Source organism: Panthera uncia, chromosome B4, assembly GCF_023721935.1.
Source record: "Panthera uncia isolate 11264 chromosome B4, Puncia_PCG_1.0, whole genome shotgun sequence".
In the NCBI taxonomy this organism is placed as follows: domain Eukaryota; kingdom Metazoa; phylum Chordata; class Mammalia; order Carnivora; family Felidae; genus Panthera; species Panthera uncia.
In genome coordinates, this window is record NC_064809.1 from 71018276 (window position 1) to 71036373 (window position 18098).

Consider the following 18098-nt stretch of genomic DNA (forward strand, 5'->3'; position numbering starts at 1 on the left):
ACGAGTTCAATCAATTCTGAAAGACTATACTCTCTAAAATACCTCTATCAATACTATTACCTGAGTGTAGATAATCCTTCATTTGCAGAAAATATGTCACATAATTTTTGAGCAGCTGTTTGTGTCTAAATTTATATATACTCTTCTTTTTATGATATCTGCATTAAAAATTCCTATTTAAGGGGCGCCTGGGTGGCGCAGTCGGTTGAGCGTCCGACTTCAGCCAGGTTACGATCTCGCGGTCCGTGAGTTCGAGCCCCGCGTCAGGCTCTGGGCTGATGGCTCGGAGCCTGGAGCCTGTTTCCGATTCTGTGTCTCCCTCTCTCTCTGCCCCTCCCCCGTTCATGCTCTGTCTCTCTCTGTCCCAAAAATAAATAAAAAACGTTGAAAAAAAAAATTAAAAAAAAAAATTCCTATTTAAGTCCATTGTGGGTCTATCCTGGAGAGAGACTGCTTCTTTTTAATCATCCTTTTGTTTTATGTTTTTAGACTGTAAATCTGTCTGCCGCGGACATCCCCAGGGTCAGGGTGAAATGTGTGCAGCTGCATACTCTTCTCAATGCCCAAGGGTTGTATCTGCACACACGTCTCTGCTTTAGTCGGCTGTATCTCCAGCAGAAAAGTGTTGGATCCATTAGTTATCAAACTGCCAGCTAGGAACGAGTTCTTGTTCAAATTGAGCTTATATGGGGAACTTAGAAGGAAAGGGAAGGGACATTTTAATTCCTTTTCAGGCTCAAAGATGTGAATTACTGTGCCTTATAAGACTGAAAGGGGAAAATAAGGAATGGTAATGATTTTCCGTGTTTCATATTTGTAAAATTATAGTTTCCATTTATCCCACCTTGAAAGTTAAGTTTTGGTACTCAAAATAATACTTCTGAGATCAGCCTATATCTTCATGGATAATCCCCTTCCTCATCTCAGCTGTCTGTAACTAAAAAGCAAAGGGTTGGTAGCTACAGGACTTTGAAAATGTCTACTAATGAACTTAGTATCTGCTTGGATCAGGAATGGTAGAAGGGGTGATCCATAAAATAGTCACATCTAGAACTTTTCTGTAGTAAATTTAAGTTACTGTATTAATCAGTTCACCTTATTTGTGAAGTACAGTAGCAAGTTTGTTAGCTGCAGCATTGTATTTGGCAGGGGTTTGACCAATTGTTTCCCCATTTTAAAAGCTTACCTGGGAATCTTATTATAAACTGGTAGGTGATGATAGATTGAGAATTTTGGAAATTTAATTCTAATTAACATCAAGAGGATTAATCATACCCAGTAGTGATAATACAGCAGGGGATACAGGAACTATCTTATAAATTAGTTAAAATATATTAGGCCATCACTTTTAGATGGGAATTTATTTAGAATGGGCATACCATTTCCAATGCCTATCTAGAGGAAAATATTCAAACAAATTTGCACAAAAAAAATTCAAACAGATTAAGCTTATTCCTGCTGCATGATTTGTAATAGCAGAAAACAAACTGAAAGTAGCTAAATGTATCACTAGAGATCTAATTAGGTTATGATATATGAAGAGGATCAAATATTATACAGCTGTTAAGAAAAAACTGAAGTGGTACTAATGTATTGACATACTTAGATCTCTAAAACATACTGTTAAATAAAATTTTGCACAGAAAATATACTCCAGTAACCACATGAACCTGGTTAGTGATTATCTCTGGTGAGTGAGGTTAGGGGAGACCAAGGTTAGAGAATCTTCTCATTTTCTCTTGGCTTTTAAATGACCGTGGATAATTTTTTTTTTAATTGGTAAATGATATGTTCTCCCATTCATGTACATGTGTTTGTCCTTTGATATTACCTACTTTTGTATTTTTATTTGAGTAGTGGAGTGGTCTTTTCTGAAAATATAAAAACACTTTTTTTTTTTTTTTTTAATCCTAGCCACTAGAGCACCAGGGAGAAAATATAAAAGCACTTTAGAACCATTGCATTGAGTTTGTCTGTAGTATCACAGTTGATGTGACTGTTTAATCTAAGAGGCTTGTGGTATCTTTTTTTTTTTTTTTTTTTTTTTTAATTTAGGGCCTCTAGGGAAGGAAAACAGATCATGTGGTAGGTAGGAGTTAAAAAATAAGATGTAAACCTATTTGTAAAACTCTGCTGTGTTTTTCTATTTCAGTTACCTAGAAAAATACGAGAAAGTTCATCATTTTGGGGAGGATGATGATGAGGTACCACCAGGCAATCCAAAGCCACAGCTTCCTATTGGTGCAATTCCATCTTCCTACAATTACCAGCAACACAGTGTATCAGGTAAATATCATTGGAAATTGTACAGTTTTGAATTAGGAAAATAGACATCATCCAATGAATTAATCCTTTACTTTGCATGTGCAACTTTCAAAGATCCACATCTAATTGATATAAGGGTCCTTTCTGTAATAGGCTGTATAAGATTTTTAGTTGCAGGAATTTTCAGAATTGGAAATACCCATACTTTCAAGTGAAGTTTTTTCCTTTTTTTTTTCCTTTTCGACTAATGGTCAGTTTAATCTGAATAGTCACCAAAATGAGAACTTCCTAGGATTAGGAAGGCCAAGAATACTCAGATAGCGTCTACTAGATTTTCTACAATTACTGTAATTTCCAGTCTCAGAATTCCTCAGAAATATTTCTAACTATGTAATTTTTTCCATGGTACCAAGGATAAGATTTTTTTTTTTTTTCCATTTAAGTCATTCTTAAAATGGCTATAGAGGAATCTGCGGCTAAAAAGAGCAGGACTCAAATTGGAAATAATCAGGTTGAAAGTCTAAGAAAGAGGTTATTAAGTCAGAGTAGATGGGGGTTCCAGTATTTGGAGTTTGGGTGTTGGGACCGTGATGACTAGGAAAAGAACTCTGAAGAGATGAAGCATCTCTTTTCTTCAGTCACCAACATTTGGCCTAAAAAAAGAGGAGGTATGTTTTTTTCAAGGGTATATTATTGACAAAGTACACAGTTTTTTAGATATTTATTATTCTTCATTAGTGCTAGTCCCAGTCTCTTGTAGATAATCATTAAGCTCTCTCATTGTGTCAGTATCACTAATTTTATTTTCCATTATCTATTTTCTAATATTCTTTCATGTTGAATTTCACTCTGTATTTCTTCCCTGTTCAGTAAGACACAGAATCTTCTAGAATCTGATCATTATTAGAAGAGGCTTCATCATTATGATGCTTTTGTATAATGGGGGCAGGGTTTGGTGGTGATGAGTACAAACCAAACCTCACTTTATGTTTATTAAGTAGTTAATTACCTCAAGAGCCAAGTTTAAAGGAGAATATTTTAAGTCACCATGTAGAAAATCTTGAAAATACTTTAAGCTGATAAAATGGGGTGACTTGTTAGGTAATATACTCTCTATTCCTAAAAAGGGCTAATGACCACTATTTTATTCAAGGATACTATAAAGGGTATTCCTACATTGAATGAGACATTATATTAATGACCTTTAAGACCATTTCAACTGTATATAACTGCGTGGTTCCTATATTACAGCAATAGCAGAACTGTCCATTCTTGTAACTTAAATAGAGTTTGGTGTCTGCTTTTACAGCTACCCGTATTGACCCATTTCTACTTTTGTTCTTGTTTAAAATGAATTTTTTTCTGGATCTGGTGTTTCTTTTTCTTTTTTTTCCTTTCCTAGTTAAACTAATGACCCCAAGAAAAAAAGATGTGAAATATTTCTGGTATTTCAGAAGCCTAGTGAAAGCCATTGATAGATCTATACAAGTTAAGGGAATGACAGAATTGCTTAACTTCGTTAAAATAACTTCTTTCTGATATGCTGTCATATATGTGTTGTCTCTTTTAAAAGTAGAATCTGAGTAGTTATGTAACATGTAGCATATTTGACAAAATCAAGACTGGGGACTCAGGAAAGGAAAGGAAGTAAGAATCGCTAGGGAACATCAAACTACAACATACCTAATTCAAACTGAAAAGAGATAGTATTTCAGGGCAGCATTTATGAATTTGAAGGTGTTGTTTTTAGGAGTAGGCATAGCAACATTATGACAGTGTTCTGAAAATTAACAAAGTTATCATTATACAAACAAATTCTTTTAAGGTTCTTTTCAAGTGTCATTAAGGTAAATAGAGTAAGCTTCATAGCTGTCAATTTGTGTGTGTATCGGTGTGTTTTAAGTAAAGACCAAATTAAAATTACCTACTGGTAGATTAAGAATCTCTAGGAAATTTTAGTTAGAACCTATAGAAGATTTGTGTCTACCTCTTTGATCATACGGCCGTACTTTCTATGTAGGTTTGGACAAATGTATTTGGATCAATATATTTATCTAGAGACACTTAAATTGTTGATATTTAAAAAAGCTATTCTTAAACAATATTTTGAATTAAGAAATTTCAATTGGCCATAGCCCTAGGACATTTGATATGGAGTGCAGTTTTACTTACACTTGTTATAAGTTTGTCAGCAGTGATCTGTTTGTGTAAACTTTGAGTCAAGAATGTTGAAAATAAATTTCTAATCCTATATCAATTATAAAATTATAGCTGTTCAAATTCTATTTCCTTGGGGAAGGGAAGGGAGAGAAGATCTTAAAATCTTAGAAACATTTTCTCCTACATTATGTTAGAAATCTTTACCAAGCCTGATACAATTAAAGGACTTTTGTTAATATCATATTTATTTATTTTATTTTATTTGGAGATGTGTTTGACAAAGTCACTCAGGTAAGGATGAACAGAATTGAGTGTCAGCATCTGTCATTGTCCAGTAGCAAACGCCAACAATTCTGAGGTCATATTGAAAGCACATAAACAAGACTGTGACAGATGTTGAGTTGGGTTCCCAATTCTTTTCTATTCAAGAGATTTGCCTGAAAGTTTCATGGAAGCTAAAAACTATTCCTAAAACTTGGCATCTCATCATCAATTCCAGTGTATGACAGGAATAGCTTAATCTGTTCCTATATTCACAGAAGTTTTGTTACCTTTTCTCCAGATTTTATGTTTATCTTGTTATTAGAAATTTCATTTATCAGGATTGTAGAAAATAAACAATGTATTATTCGATTTTAAATATTGTAAAGAATATGTCATAGTAATCTATAACTCTGTTGTGGCCCTTCTTTGCTATTATATTATTGGAGAAATTCCTAGAATATTTTAGAATTGAAGAGGTGTTGCCTCAGCTGTCTACAGTGGGAAATAAAGAAATTTCTTACCTATATGATTTTCTTCTGTGGCATGTTATGACAATAGATTTCTATTTGCATTCTGTTTAGCAAGGTTGAAAAAAAATCCTTTAAAAAATTCATGTGTTTCTGAAATGTCTCATCTGGAAGTTTTCTATTTCTTGTTTTCTTACCTCTTCCCATTAACTAGTTAATATCTTTATGTGAAAATGTATTTGGAGCATATGTCTGAGGACATAGCTACCAAGGCCTAAACTGACATTTTCTTATATATTATGATTATATGTTACTGTAAGTCCATCTTTCCTACCTTCAAAGTTTTGAAGATGTTTTGAATTAATTGTCCTACAGAAAATCTTAGTTACCTTGGATTAGGCAAAGATTTCTTAGGATACAAAATCATGAACCATAAAGGTAAAAAGTTATAAATCACACTTCATCAAAATGAAGAACTTACACTCTTCAAAGACACTGTTAAGAAACTGAAAAGATAGGCCACTGTTTGGGAAAAAATATAAAACAAATACTTGATAAATAACTCACATTCAGATTATTTAAAACTGACGCTATTAAAATGCTGACAGGGATGCAGAGCAACAGGACTGTGGATTGCTTCTGGAAATGCAAGATGTTATAAGCCACTTTGGAAGCAGCTTCACAGTTTCTTACCAAGTTAAACATACACTTATATATGGCCCAGCAATGCAAGAGAAGTGAAAAAATATTTCTGTACGAATATGTGAATGTTTATAGCAACTGTATTCATAAGTGCCAAAAACTGAAAACAGTTCAAATGTCATTCAACTAGGGAATGAATAAACAAATTGTGTTATGCCCACACTATAGCATTAAAAACAGACTACTAATATATACCTCCATATGGATATTAATCTCAAAAGCATTTTGCTAAATGAATGAAGTCAGACATAAAAGATTACATACTATATAATTCCAATTATTTGGAATTTTGAAATAAAAATGTATAGGAACAGAAAGAAGATCAGTGGTTGTCTGTGGTTAGAAGAGGGGCTTAACTGCAAAAGAGCATAAAGAAACTTTTGTGGGTGGTGGCAATATTCTGTATCTTCATTGTGGTTGTGGTTAAAAGACTTCATTTGTCAAAACTCATAGAACTAAAAAGCATGAATTTTACTGTGTTAATTATTGTGATAAATCTGACCAAAAAAGTAATAATTCTCCTATAATTAGGTAAAGAAGGTAGACAATGTGTCTAAAATCATGATATTGTCAAAATTTCAAAAGAATCAGTGTCCCTGGGTTAGTAGTGTATAATCAGAAATAGATTCTTGAAGTGCAGGAGTAAAAAGTACAGAGTAGGTAAATTTAAATAATGATACAATAATAATTTGGTAATGATATCCAAGAGGATATAGTACATTTTTTGTATTTTAATACTTTTTGAAGAATGTAATTTTCACTTAAGTTTAGAAAGTTGAACTCTTTAACCTTCTACTCAATTTAAATTTCATAAAAGAAAACAAGCCTCTGTCTTGTATTTGCAAGATATTAACCACAATGGTTTCTAATCCTTGATATACTTAAGGTGTTTTTGTTTTTGTCTTAGATTATCTGCGTCAAAGTTATGGGCTATCTATGGACTTCAATTCGCCAAATGATTATAATAAATTGGTGCTTTCACTGTTATCTGGACTCCCAAATGAAGTGGACTTTGCTATTAATGTATGCACTCTTCTATCAAATGAAAGCAAGCACGTCATGCAACTCGAAAAAGACCCTAAAATCATCACTTTATTACTTGCTAATGCCGGGGTGTTTGACGACAGTAAGTTTTAAGCTGAACCTATTGTATGATCAGTCTATAAAGGTCTTAGGGATTTTTAAGAAGGTTTTTAAGGAGAAAAGTACTTTTTACTAGTATAATAGCATTCTTTATTTGCTTTTATTATATTAAATGTGCTATTTAAGATAATGAATATTTGTTTCTTTAACTTTAAATATTTGAATAGTAATTACCTCACTAGAACTTTTGCAATAAAAATCCTGGGTTTTTCTTAGAGTAATAATATGGGTTTCTTGATGTTAGGAGATTGTTTGATACAGAATCCTGATAGAAAAGACTGGGACCTGCAAGAAAATTTTTTTTTTTTTAGTGTGTGTTATAATTTTTAGTTAAAAGTTTAAGTCAATGTATTTAAATTTGCTGCCTAAATAAAATAAGAGTTACCAAATATTCCATATCCTTTTTACTTACAGGATTTGCTCATCAAAGATTTTCATAAGTTAAATTATATATGTTCTGTAAATCTAGGTTACTCTTAAGACTAAATTGCTCATTTCTCTAATTGTAGTTTAATAGGGATTTAGAAAATATGTTTCGAAATTTTTCCACTCATGGTTTTTCTTTTTAAAATATCTATGTTGGCTGAATGTTATTGATGTAAAATTTTTTCTTCTCAACCCTCCTTCTATTTGAATGCCATTGTAACCTCTTTTGCCAGCAGTATATACTACTAATGGGTAAGGTATGGGGGTAATCCCAAATAGGGTAGATAGCATGAATCAAAAGGAAATTCTGGGTGCACATAGTTACATGGAGAGAGGGATTTAATTTATCCCCTCAGGAAGGGACTCAGCTGTTCAAGACCAAACTTTGCATAATGTCTTTCCCAACAACTCAGATACATGAGGAAAAAAAAAAAAGGTAAGGTATTGATATATTGAAATTATTTTATCATATCGGCACTATGTATAGCACAGTAGACACAGTTTGAGAGAGAATTTCTTATAGTATTTTATAGATTTGTGACTATTATTGTTTTTATCCTTAAATAGTAACATATTTGCATATAAGTTCATTTTTCTGCAATTTGATTGGGTCAAGTAGTATACTTTTCAAACATAATTTTATTTGGGACTAAGTAGTAGGATACCTTAGAATTTGTCAGGTACTTAAGGTTGTATGAAGGCAATTTTGAAATGTTTAAACAAAAGTGAAATTAGTTTTTTACCCTGCCTGAAAGTCTTGTTGGTTATATGAGGGAGGAACAAAGTACTTCTCAGTTTGAATTATAACTTTGGAGATATAAATTTGGTGGATTTCTGTCTCACTTTCATGTTTTATGGTTCCTAATATTTTGTTTGGGTCTTTTAAGGACATTTCAGCATTTAAATGGAATAAAGTTTAAATTTTTCACATTTAGAAACCTTAAAATGAAGTTTTTAGAAAAAATATTCTCAAACCAGAATAATTTTAGTGACATCTTGACCATTTAATCAATGAATAGGATTACATGTGTATATACAATAAAAGTTATCTTACCAGTTTTGCTTTACTGAGGTCTGACATTCTTCAGACCTAGTTTATCTTCATGCATTTTTTAGTCACTTTTATTAATCTTATGCAGTATAGCAATCAAAAACTAATAATCTAGCAAATGATATTTAAGGAATATTGCTATCATACCAACAGTCAGAAGTTTAGAGTTCAGAGTACTTGGGGACTTTATGAAGACACTATACTTAAAGCAGTGATTTTACATTAGATCTCTGAGGATTATGAATATATTTGATTTGGTTAGGCTTTTGAGCAGTTTGATTTATTTTTAGGGCATGGGATTTTAATAAGAGATAAATATACATGACACTTCCTTTAGAAAATGTAGAATGTTTATATTTTTTGTATGTTTGAAGAATATAATAAAAATTCTATTTGACAAAAAGTGTAATTTTCCCATCTTATATTTCCATCTAGTATTCTTTTCCCAGTGAAGTTTTTCTTTATAAGGTTTTTTCAGGACAAACAAAACCTTATTTCTCTTTAGTGGTATGTGGGCTTCATTTTTCTAATTAAGTGGCTATTTTATATGTAAGTGTGATATTTTATGAAATTCTTCCTTAGGTCATTGTAGTTTATTTACTTATTAAAAACTTTCACATCTATTCTGTCATGTCTTCATGACCCTATTATCAATATTGAAATTAATTGATAAACTTATGTTAAAATTTATTCTTCATCCTTTTTAGTATGTTTAAGTGAAAATTCTTACTCTAACCTAAATACTTAACAAACTTTTGCTTAACTCACTATTAAGGAAATGTTAGGTCTAAGGCATAATAAGAATACAAAGATTCAATAAATCTTTTTACAACAGAAAATGTATATGCTGGTCACAACATATCCATTAAGGATGCTTACTTTTGTTTTTTAAAGAATTATGTTCACAAAACTAGTTTTTCTGTTAACTATTGCCACTATATAGTTTTCTTTCTGTGTTCCAAAAGCAGTAGCTTTCATTAAAGAATTAATCTCATGGTTGATAAAAGCACTTCCCTTTTTTTTTTTTAATTTTTTAAGTTTGTTTATTTTGAGGGAGACAGAGACAGCGCAAGTGGGAAAGAGGGAGAGAGAGAATTCCAAACAGGCTCTGTGCTGCCAACCTAGAGCCCAATATGGGCCTCAAACTCACGAAACTATGAAATCATGACCTGAGCCAAAACCAAGAGTCAGACGCTCAACTGGCTGAGCCATCCAGATGCCCCAAAAACATTTCCCTAATTTTTAAAGGCTTAATGCTTATTATTGTCCCACATTTCAGACATTTGTATCCTACTGCTTTTATTGTCTGTTCCCATAACTGATAATATGAGCTAGCGACATAAAGAAGAAATAAAATGATATAACATCTTCTTATATGCCTAAACCTTTGTTGTGGGGAGCTGAAGGGTTGGGTGTTATTAAGAAGGTTTTGAAATGCATGATTTGATTTTTCTTCTAAAACAACTTTATCAAATGTAGAGAAACTATAGTACTGAGTATGTTTCTTAGGGGAGATTTTATTTGTGGGACTTACTTCCAAAGAATGCCTTAGCCTATTTGAAATATTTATTACACAATCACTTTTGAAATTAATATACAAATTTTAAATTTAAAATTCTGGCAACCTAATAGCAATAGCATTAGTTTGACTTTTTTTTTCTCGTCTACAAATTAAACCTAATGCAGAGTAACTGTTACAGTATTCTTCTTTTCTACATTGTCTGTATAAATACTATAAAAATGAGTTGTATATTTTTAGTTTGTAGAAAGATAAGTTTTCTTTAAATTCTGTAATTTAAAAAACTGTATTTCAGAAGAGATTATCATGACTTTCTATCATTTACTATGAAATAGTTTTTAGTGAAGAAGATACGTAAATGTACTTTTGCTGTTTTTTCTAAACCTACATACTAAGGAAGTAAGTGAAAGAATAATTCCATTTTACTGAATATACTATTTATTCTTTTAGCTTTAGGATCCTTTTCTACTGTATTTGGTGAAGAATGGAAGGAGAAGACTGATAGAGATTTTGTTAAGGTAACACATAAATTAAAATATTGAGCCTTTGAAGTACATGTTGCCAAGTGCCAAGGATCAATGGCTGCTCATTTTCTGTACATAATATTTATACTTCAATCCTTAGTATAATACATACAGATACCCATGCAAAGTTGTGATTGAGTAAAAAATGCTTTAGAATAGCAAATAAATAAAGTTCTGTTTTTATTATACATTGATTTCTGAACATGATAAATCTATAACAACAGCAATAAATCTGAGAATACCTAGATTCTGAGCAGTATTCTAGCTAATTTCCTTAGGGTTGTTTTTCAGTTCACTTAGTCACTCTTCAGCTGTATCTAATATTTTACTTGATTTACTTGTTAAATGTTATTTCAGTGTCTGTGTTTTTAATTTTTTTTAAATATTTTGTTTAGAGAGAGAGAGACAGAACACGAGTCGGGAGGGGGCAGAGGAGAAAAAGAGACACAGAATCTGAGGCAGGCTCCAGGCTCTGAGCTGTTACCACACAGCCTGACGTGGGGCTCGAACTCACAGACTGTGAGATCATGACCTGAGCCAAAGTTGGACACTTAACCAACCGAGCTACTCAGGCGCCCCTAGTGTCTGTGTTTTAATTTCTAGAACTTTTCTTTATATTTTTTCAAATTTGCCCTTTTGGTCTTTTATGCTTTTAATAATTCAAATAATGTATATTTAAAATATATTGTATTAATATTCAAATTATGTACAAATTAAATATATACATATATAAAATGTACATCAAAAATTAAATGTATGTGTACAAACACACACACCTGACAGTTCTAATACTTAAGCCTCTTGCAACTCATTCTAGTCACTCTGATTCATGGCGAATTATTCCTTTGTTTTACAATGTTAGTTTATAAACTTTAGCAGACTTTTCTGTGGGATTTTTGTATAGATTGGATGAAGAGTTTATTTCTTCACTTCTTATTTGCATTTGCCAGTGACCTGAAAAGAAAAGCTGTCTAAATTGATTTTATGTTAGTTTCCTTATTGGAAATTTTCTGATGACTGTTGTAATAAAACCAAACCTATGGAGGCTGTGGAGCAGGCTAGTGGTGAAATACTTAGGAAACTGTTTTTAACTCAGAGCTCAAGTAGAGACCGTCAACCCCTTTTGCTCCCTGTGTTTGAGGGTATTAGACCTTCCAATTTCTTACCATGATACAAAGTTGCATATTAATTCCCCACTTCACAAGCTTATCCGAAATCCTGTATTCTTTCCTCCCCCCTCCCCCGTCCCCATTAAAAGCCAAGCCTTTTGGTTGTAGTTAGGCAGATAATTTCTTTAATTCCAGAAAAATAGTGATTAAAGTTGTAAGATGCACAAATTGTGTATTTACTTATGCAGTCAACGATGGGGAGTGGTGGGGGGGGGGTTGTCAGTATACTCCCTTGAAATCAAGAAGACACAAATATGTTGAAGATGATTAGATGATCACCTCTCTTGCATGTTTTCATTAATTTCTGCTCTTTTTATTTCTTTTTGTACACTGTATTCTTTGGGTTTAATTATTGCACATTTTGTAATCTTGTGCTGGTGCTTAGATCATTGATTTTTGTTTTTATTTTTTCTAATACATACATTTTAATGCATACATTTAAAGCCATAAAATTCCTTCTAAGCACACCTTTAATTTTATTCTCCCAATTCTGATATTTCATGTTTTCATTAGAGGTCACCTTAAATTATCTTATAATTTTCATTATGATGTCCTCTACATGGATTATTTTGAAGGGAAGTTTCCTTCTTTTTATTTTTTTAAGTTTTTATTTAAAATTCCAGTTAGGTAACATACAATGCAATGTTGGTTTCAGGTATACAGTATAGAGATTCAATACTTCCATATAACAACTGATGCTCATCACAAGTGCACTTCTTAATCCCCATCATCTATTTCACCCTCCACCCCACCCAGCTTCCCTCTGGTAACCATTAGTTTGTTCCCTATCATTAAGAGTCTGTTTCTTGGTTTGCCTCTCTCTCTCTCTCTCTCTCTCTCTCTCTTTTTCTCTCTTTGTATCCCTTTCCCTGTTTTCTTTCTTAAATTCACATATGAGTGAAATCATGATACTATCTTTCTCTGACTTCACTGAGCATTATATTCTCTAGCTCCATCCATGTTGTTGTAAAGGGCAATATTCATTCTTTTTTATGGCTGAATAGTATTCTATTGTATGTGTAGGTAGGTAGGTAGGTAGACCACTGTTCTGTATCCATTCATGAGTTGATGGATGCTATTTCCATAATTTGGCTACTTTAGATAATGCTATAAATATCAGGCTGCATGTATCCCTTTGAATTAGTATTTTTGTATTCTTTGGGTATATACCTAGTAGTGCAATTTGCTAGACCATAAGGAGTTCTATTTTAACTTTTTGAGGAGCCGCCATACTGTTTTTCAGAGTGACTGCACCAGTTTGTATTCCCACCAACAGTGCAAGGGGATTTCCCTTTTTCTACATCCTTGCCAACACCTGTTGTTTGTGTTGTTGATTTTAGCCATTCTGGCAGGTGTGAGGTGAGATGTCATTATAGTTTTGATTTGTATTTTCCTAATGATGAGTGATGTTGAGCATCTTTTCATGTGTCTTTTGGCCATCTATGTGTCTACTTTGGAAAAATGTCTGTTCATTTTTCTTTGGAACAGTGTTTTTTGCCCATGTTTAAATGGATTATTTGGTTTTGGGTGTTGAGTTTTACAAGTTCTTTACATGTTTTGGATACTAATCCTTTATCAGATATGTCATTTGTAAATATCATCTCTTGAAGGGAAGTTTTTTATATCCCAAAACATGAAGTTTTTCCGGTTTTCTTTTTCTTATTAATATCTAACTGAATTTCGCTATGCAGAAACAATATACTCTGTATAATCTTAAACTTTTGAAATATTTTCACTATTTTGTTAGCCTCACATTAATGAGATTTCATAAACACTATTCACATTTGAAAATAATACATATTTGGAAGTTGTTGGATGTGAATTTCTATGTATGTCAGGCCAACATGGTTAATCATGATACTCCTGTTTCCATATCAGTACTCTTTTGTCCATTTATTTCTTAATTTATGGAGAGAGGTATATTAAAAACACCTAATGTGATTATTGATATGACTTTCCTTATAGGTCTATAATTCTGTGTTTTTATATTTCAAGACTGTTACATAGTGCACACTTACAGATGCTATATCTTTCTGGTCAACTGAACATATAAAGTACCTTTTTTACCTTTAAGTCTACTTTTTTTGGTCTTAAATCATTATAAAATCATCTTCCACTTGGCTGTGGTTTGTATGGCTCATATTTTGCCTTGAACCTCTCTTTTGGGGAGAATGCAAAAATAGTAACTTTAATTTTATTTATTTATTTTCAGGAATAGAATTTAGTAATTCATTTACATATAACAGTGCTCATCCCAACAAGTGTCCTCCTAAATGCCCCTCGCCCATTTAGCCCATCACCCCACCCAGCACTCCTCCAGCAACCCTTAGTTTGTTCTCTGTATTTAAGAGTCTCTTATGGTTTGTCTACCTCTGTGTTTTACATTATTTTTGCTTCCCTTCCCTTATGTTAATCTGCCTTGAACTGTCCTTATTTATCCTTGTATTTTAGATTTTTTTTATATATAAAAACATACATTTGGGCTTTCTTCCCCCCATTGTGAAAATCTTTGTTTTTAAATTTGTGCATTTATTCAATTTATTTTAAATATAATTTTGATATGATTGTGTTTAAATATGCAGTGTATTAAATTGGTCTCTATAGGTCCTGCCTATTTGGTTTGGTTTTGTTTCCCTTCCTCCTTTCTTACTTTTTTTTTCAATTGATTTGACTGAGTATTGTTTACTCTTCAGTATTCTGCATACTGTTACCTTGGTATTTTATACTTTTTCTGTTCTCTTAGTGATTACACTAGAGATTATAATTTTATTTTATTTAGTTATTATTTTTTAAATGTATATTTATTTATTTTGAGGGAGAGAGAGCATGTGAGTGGGGAAGGGGCAGCGAGGGGTGAGGAGAGAGAGAATATGAGAGTCCCAAGCTGGCTCCACACTGCCAGCAGAAAGCCCAGCACAGGGCCCGAACCCATGAACCATGAGATCGTGACTGGAGCTGAAATCAAGAGCTGGACACTTAACTGACTGAGCCCCAAGATTATAATTTTCATTATTACTAATTTAGTAAATTAGTACTTTTACCACTTTTTAGATAATGCAGGGACACTAGAACAAACTCCCATCTCCATATACTCACTTTTGATGTCTATGTATTGCTCTTGTTATACATTACTTTGTTCTTTTTCAGACCTCTTAAAATAGAATCTTAGGCCATTGGTTTTAAACATTCCTTCTTGTTTAATGTCAGCATATAAAGCTATAAATTCTGATAAACTGCTTGAGATGTATCCCACACGTTTGCTTATGTTGAGTTTTCATTATCATTTAGTTCAAGATATTTTCTCATGTCCTTCATGATTTCTTGTTTATGGGTTATGTAGAAGTGTGCTGTTTAATATCTGACTGTGTTTTCTTTCAAAGTAGCTTTTAATATTAGTATTATTGTTAAAGTTATTACTCTTATCTCATTCCATTGTTGTCAGAGAACATATTCTATATAAGTTCTTTTAAACTTACCAGGATTTGTTTTATGGCTCAGCATATGGTTTTCATGAATGTTTCACACACACTTGAAAACATTGTATGCTCTACTATTGTTGAATGCAATATTTATTAATAACAAGCCAAGGTATTTGACAGTGTTCAAAATTTTTGTATCATTATTGCTTTTATACATAATTGTTCCAGGATTTCCTGGGAGATGAGTGTTAAAATTATCGACAGTGTGAATGTTTCTGTCTCCTTTTAGTTCTGTCAGTTTTTGTTTTTGTTTTTGTTTTTATTAAGTGTTTATTCATTTTCAAGAGAGAGGGTGACAGGATCTGAAGCAGGCTGTATGCTGACAGCAGCTAGCTCAATTCAGGGCTCAAACTCACAAACTGTGAGATCATGGACTGAGCCACCCAGGCAGCCCAGTTCTGTCAGTTTTTGTATTTTGAACCTCTGTTATTGGTTGCATATACACTTAGGATTTTTACATTTTTTTTTTTAATTTTTTTAACGTTTATTTATTATTGAGAGACAGAGAAACACAGAGCATGAGCAGGGGACGGGTAGAGAGAGGGGAAGACACAGAATCTGAAGTAGGCTCCAGGCTCTGAGCTGTCAGCACAGAGACCAACACGGGGCTCAAACTCACGAGCTGTGAGATCATGACCTGAGCCGAAGTCAGTTACCTAACCAACTGAGCCACTCAGGTGCCCCAGGATTTTTACATTTTCTTGATGATTCAGCTTTTATTTATCAGCATGAAATATTCCTCTGACCTCTGGTAATATCCCATTTTCTGAAGTAACTTCCCTGGTATAATTTATCTATAGCAGCTTTCTTATAATTGTTTTCATGATATATCTTTTTCCGTCTTTATGCTTGTCATCTGTGGTTTTATATACAGTGTTTCATATAGACATCTTATAGTTGGGTTTTGCTTTCCCCTCTTCCCTCACTATAGTTTTTCTGTAATTTATTACTTTTCATGAATGTGTTCAGACCATTTATTTATACTTTATGAAGTTATTGATGTGGTTGAGTTTTGATTCTTAGCTTTTATTTTCCTAAAAATTTTATTTTGCCTTTATGTTTGAAAGATGTTTTTGCTGAATATAAAATTACATGTTTTTAGGGTATTATCTGAGTAGTTTTAGGGTAATGTTTCATTGCCATCTGATTTGCTTGTTACTGACAAGAAGTCAGTTTTATTCTTATTATCTTGTGTGTGATGTGTTTTCTCTGACTGCTTGTAAGGTGTTTGCTTAATCATCAATTTTTATTTTGGTTATGATGTGCCTTGTTGAAGTTTTCTGCACTTTTCTTGCTTGGGATTTATTTAGCTCTTTTGGTTGTAATTTTTCATGAAATCTGGAAAGTTTTGGCAGTTATGCCTTGAAATAATTTTCTTTCCCTTATTTTTCTCAGACTATATTCATACAAATGTTAGACCATTTATTGTCCCACAGGCCACTGAAGTTCTGTTCATTGTTTTTAGACCTTCTTTTCCTGTGTTCTTCATGGATAGTTTCTGTTATGTTTAGCCCCTCTAGTCATGTTTTTTATTTCAGATACTATGTTTTTCTACTCTAGAGATTCTATTTGATTCTCTTTAAAAACATCCCATTTTTCTAATTGTGTTCATACTTCCCTTTACATCTTTGCCCATATTTGGTAAAAAATAAAATTTTATTAAAAAATGTTTTAAAATCTGTCTGCTAAATCCATTATCTTTATTACGTCTGGATTTGTTTTTTGTTGAAATATTTTTGTCTTAGTTATGAATCATGTTTCCTACTTTCTTTGTACAGACAATAATTTTTTATTAGATATGGATATTACAAATGTTACATTATTGAGTATTTGGATTTTGGACTTTGTTCTGGCATGCTTTTTAATTGACATATGGATTGTGACATATTGATTGTCACAAAAGATTGTTTTAAGGCTTTGTTATGATTGAGAGAAATTAGTCTTTAGCACTAGTTTATCCTTATTCCTAAGGCATGGCTTTGTTTGGATTTTGACTGAATTAACAGGGTATTTAATGAGTTTTCTCTGTTTTGTGAATTGTCCAGTATAGCTCCTCAGTAGTTTTTCTCTACATTTTTATTTTTTTATTTTTTTATTTTTATTTTTTGGCCTGGTGTTTTGGAGTTAAGTCATAACATCAATCAATTCAAGGCAGTCCTGTGCAGAGTCATGGAGTTTTCTCTTCATTGCTCCTCTTTCTTGCAAATTTGCTCTCAAATTCTAGTTCTATTGGCCTTGATCAGTTTCCTCAGCTTGCTGTGATCTCTTAGATTTATTGTCCCTTTGCTGTAGTCTAGAAAGAGCGTCCTGTAAAACTGGAACAGTCATTGGACTCACTTCATTCGTTTTCCCTATTTCAATGATTAGTTTTGCATTGCTGTGTTGTCCAATCTCTGAAAACAGTTGTTTTATACATAGTAGTTTTATGATAGGAAGAGGACTACTGAAGTACCAGTTACTCCATTATGGCCTGAACAAAAGTCTCTTGTAGACATTTTGTCTTAGATTTTAATTTTATGTGTATTTTTACCTCATAAGACATTTTTTAAGTAATTCATTCATTATCTTGATTTAAACTACATCTACCTTTTCATTTATTTTTCTTTCATGCTGGTTTGTAGATGACAAGTTTTCTCAGTTTTCATTTGCCAGTTTTCATTTTTGAAGGGCAATTTCACTGTATAAAGATTTTAGTTTAGCAGATCATTTCTTCCATCACTAAGAAAATGTCCCATTGTCTTCTGGCTTCCATTATCATCATCATCATCATTATTATTATTATTAATTTTTTTTTTTACAAAGTCTGCTGTCATTTTAGTTGTCCTTTTCAAGATTATCTGTTCTTTTCTCTGTCTTTGCATTTTAAATTGGGTTTTGTTTTGGAGGGTTTGTATGTGTGTGTTTTAATTTTTTTTTAATGTTTATATAT

At 32.4% G+C, this 18098-nt stretch overlaps 1 protein-coding gene across 1 annotated transcript in view; it reads left to right on the forward strand.

Moving 5' to 3' along the window:
* ARID2 (AT-rich interaction domain 2) overlaps nucleotides 1-18098 on the forward strand; it is a 166880-nt gene that overhangs the window by 87045 nt on the left and 61737 nt on the right. Inside the window, exons 3-5 of the mRNA XM_049626673.1 lie at nucleotides 2153-2286; nucleotides 6766-6984; nucleotides 10448-10515. Coding sequence (XP_049482630.1) covers nucleotides 2153-2286; nucleotides 6766-6984; nucleotides 10448-10515 — 421 coding nt within the window. The remainder of the gene's footprint in view (nucleotides 1-2152; nucleotides 2287-6765; nucleotides 6985-10447; nucleotides 10516-18098) is intronic.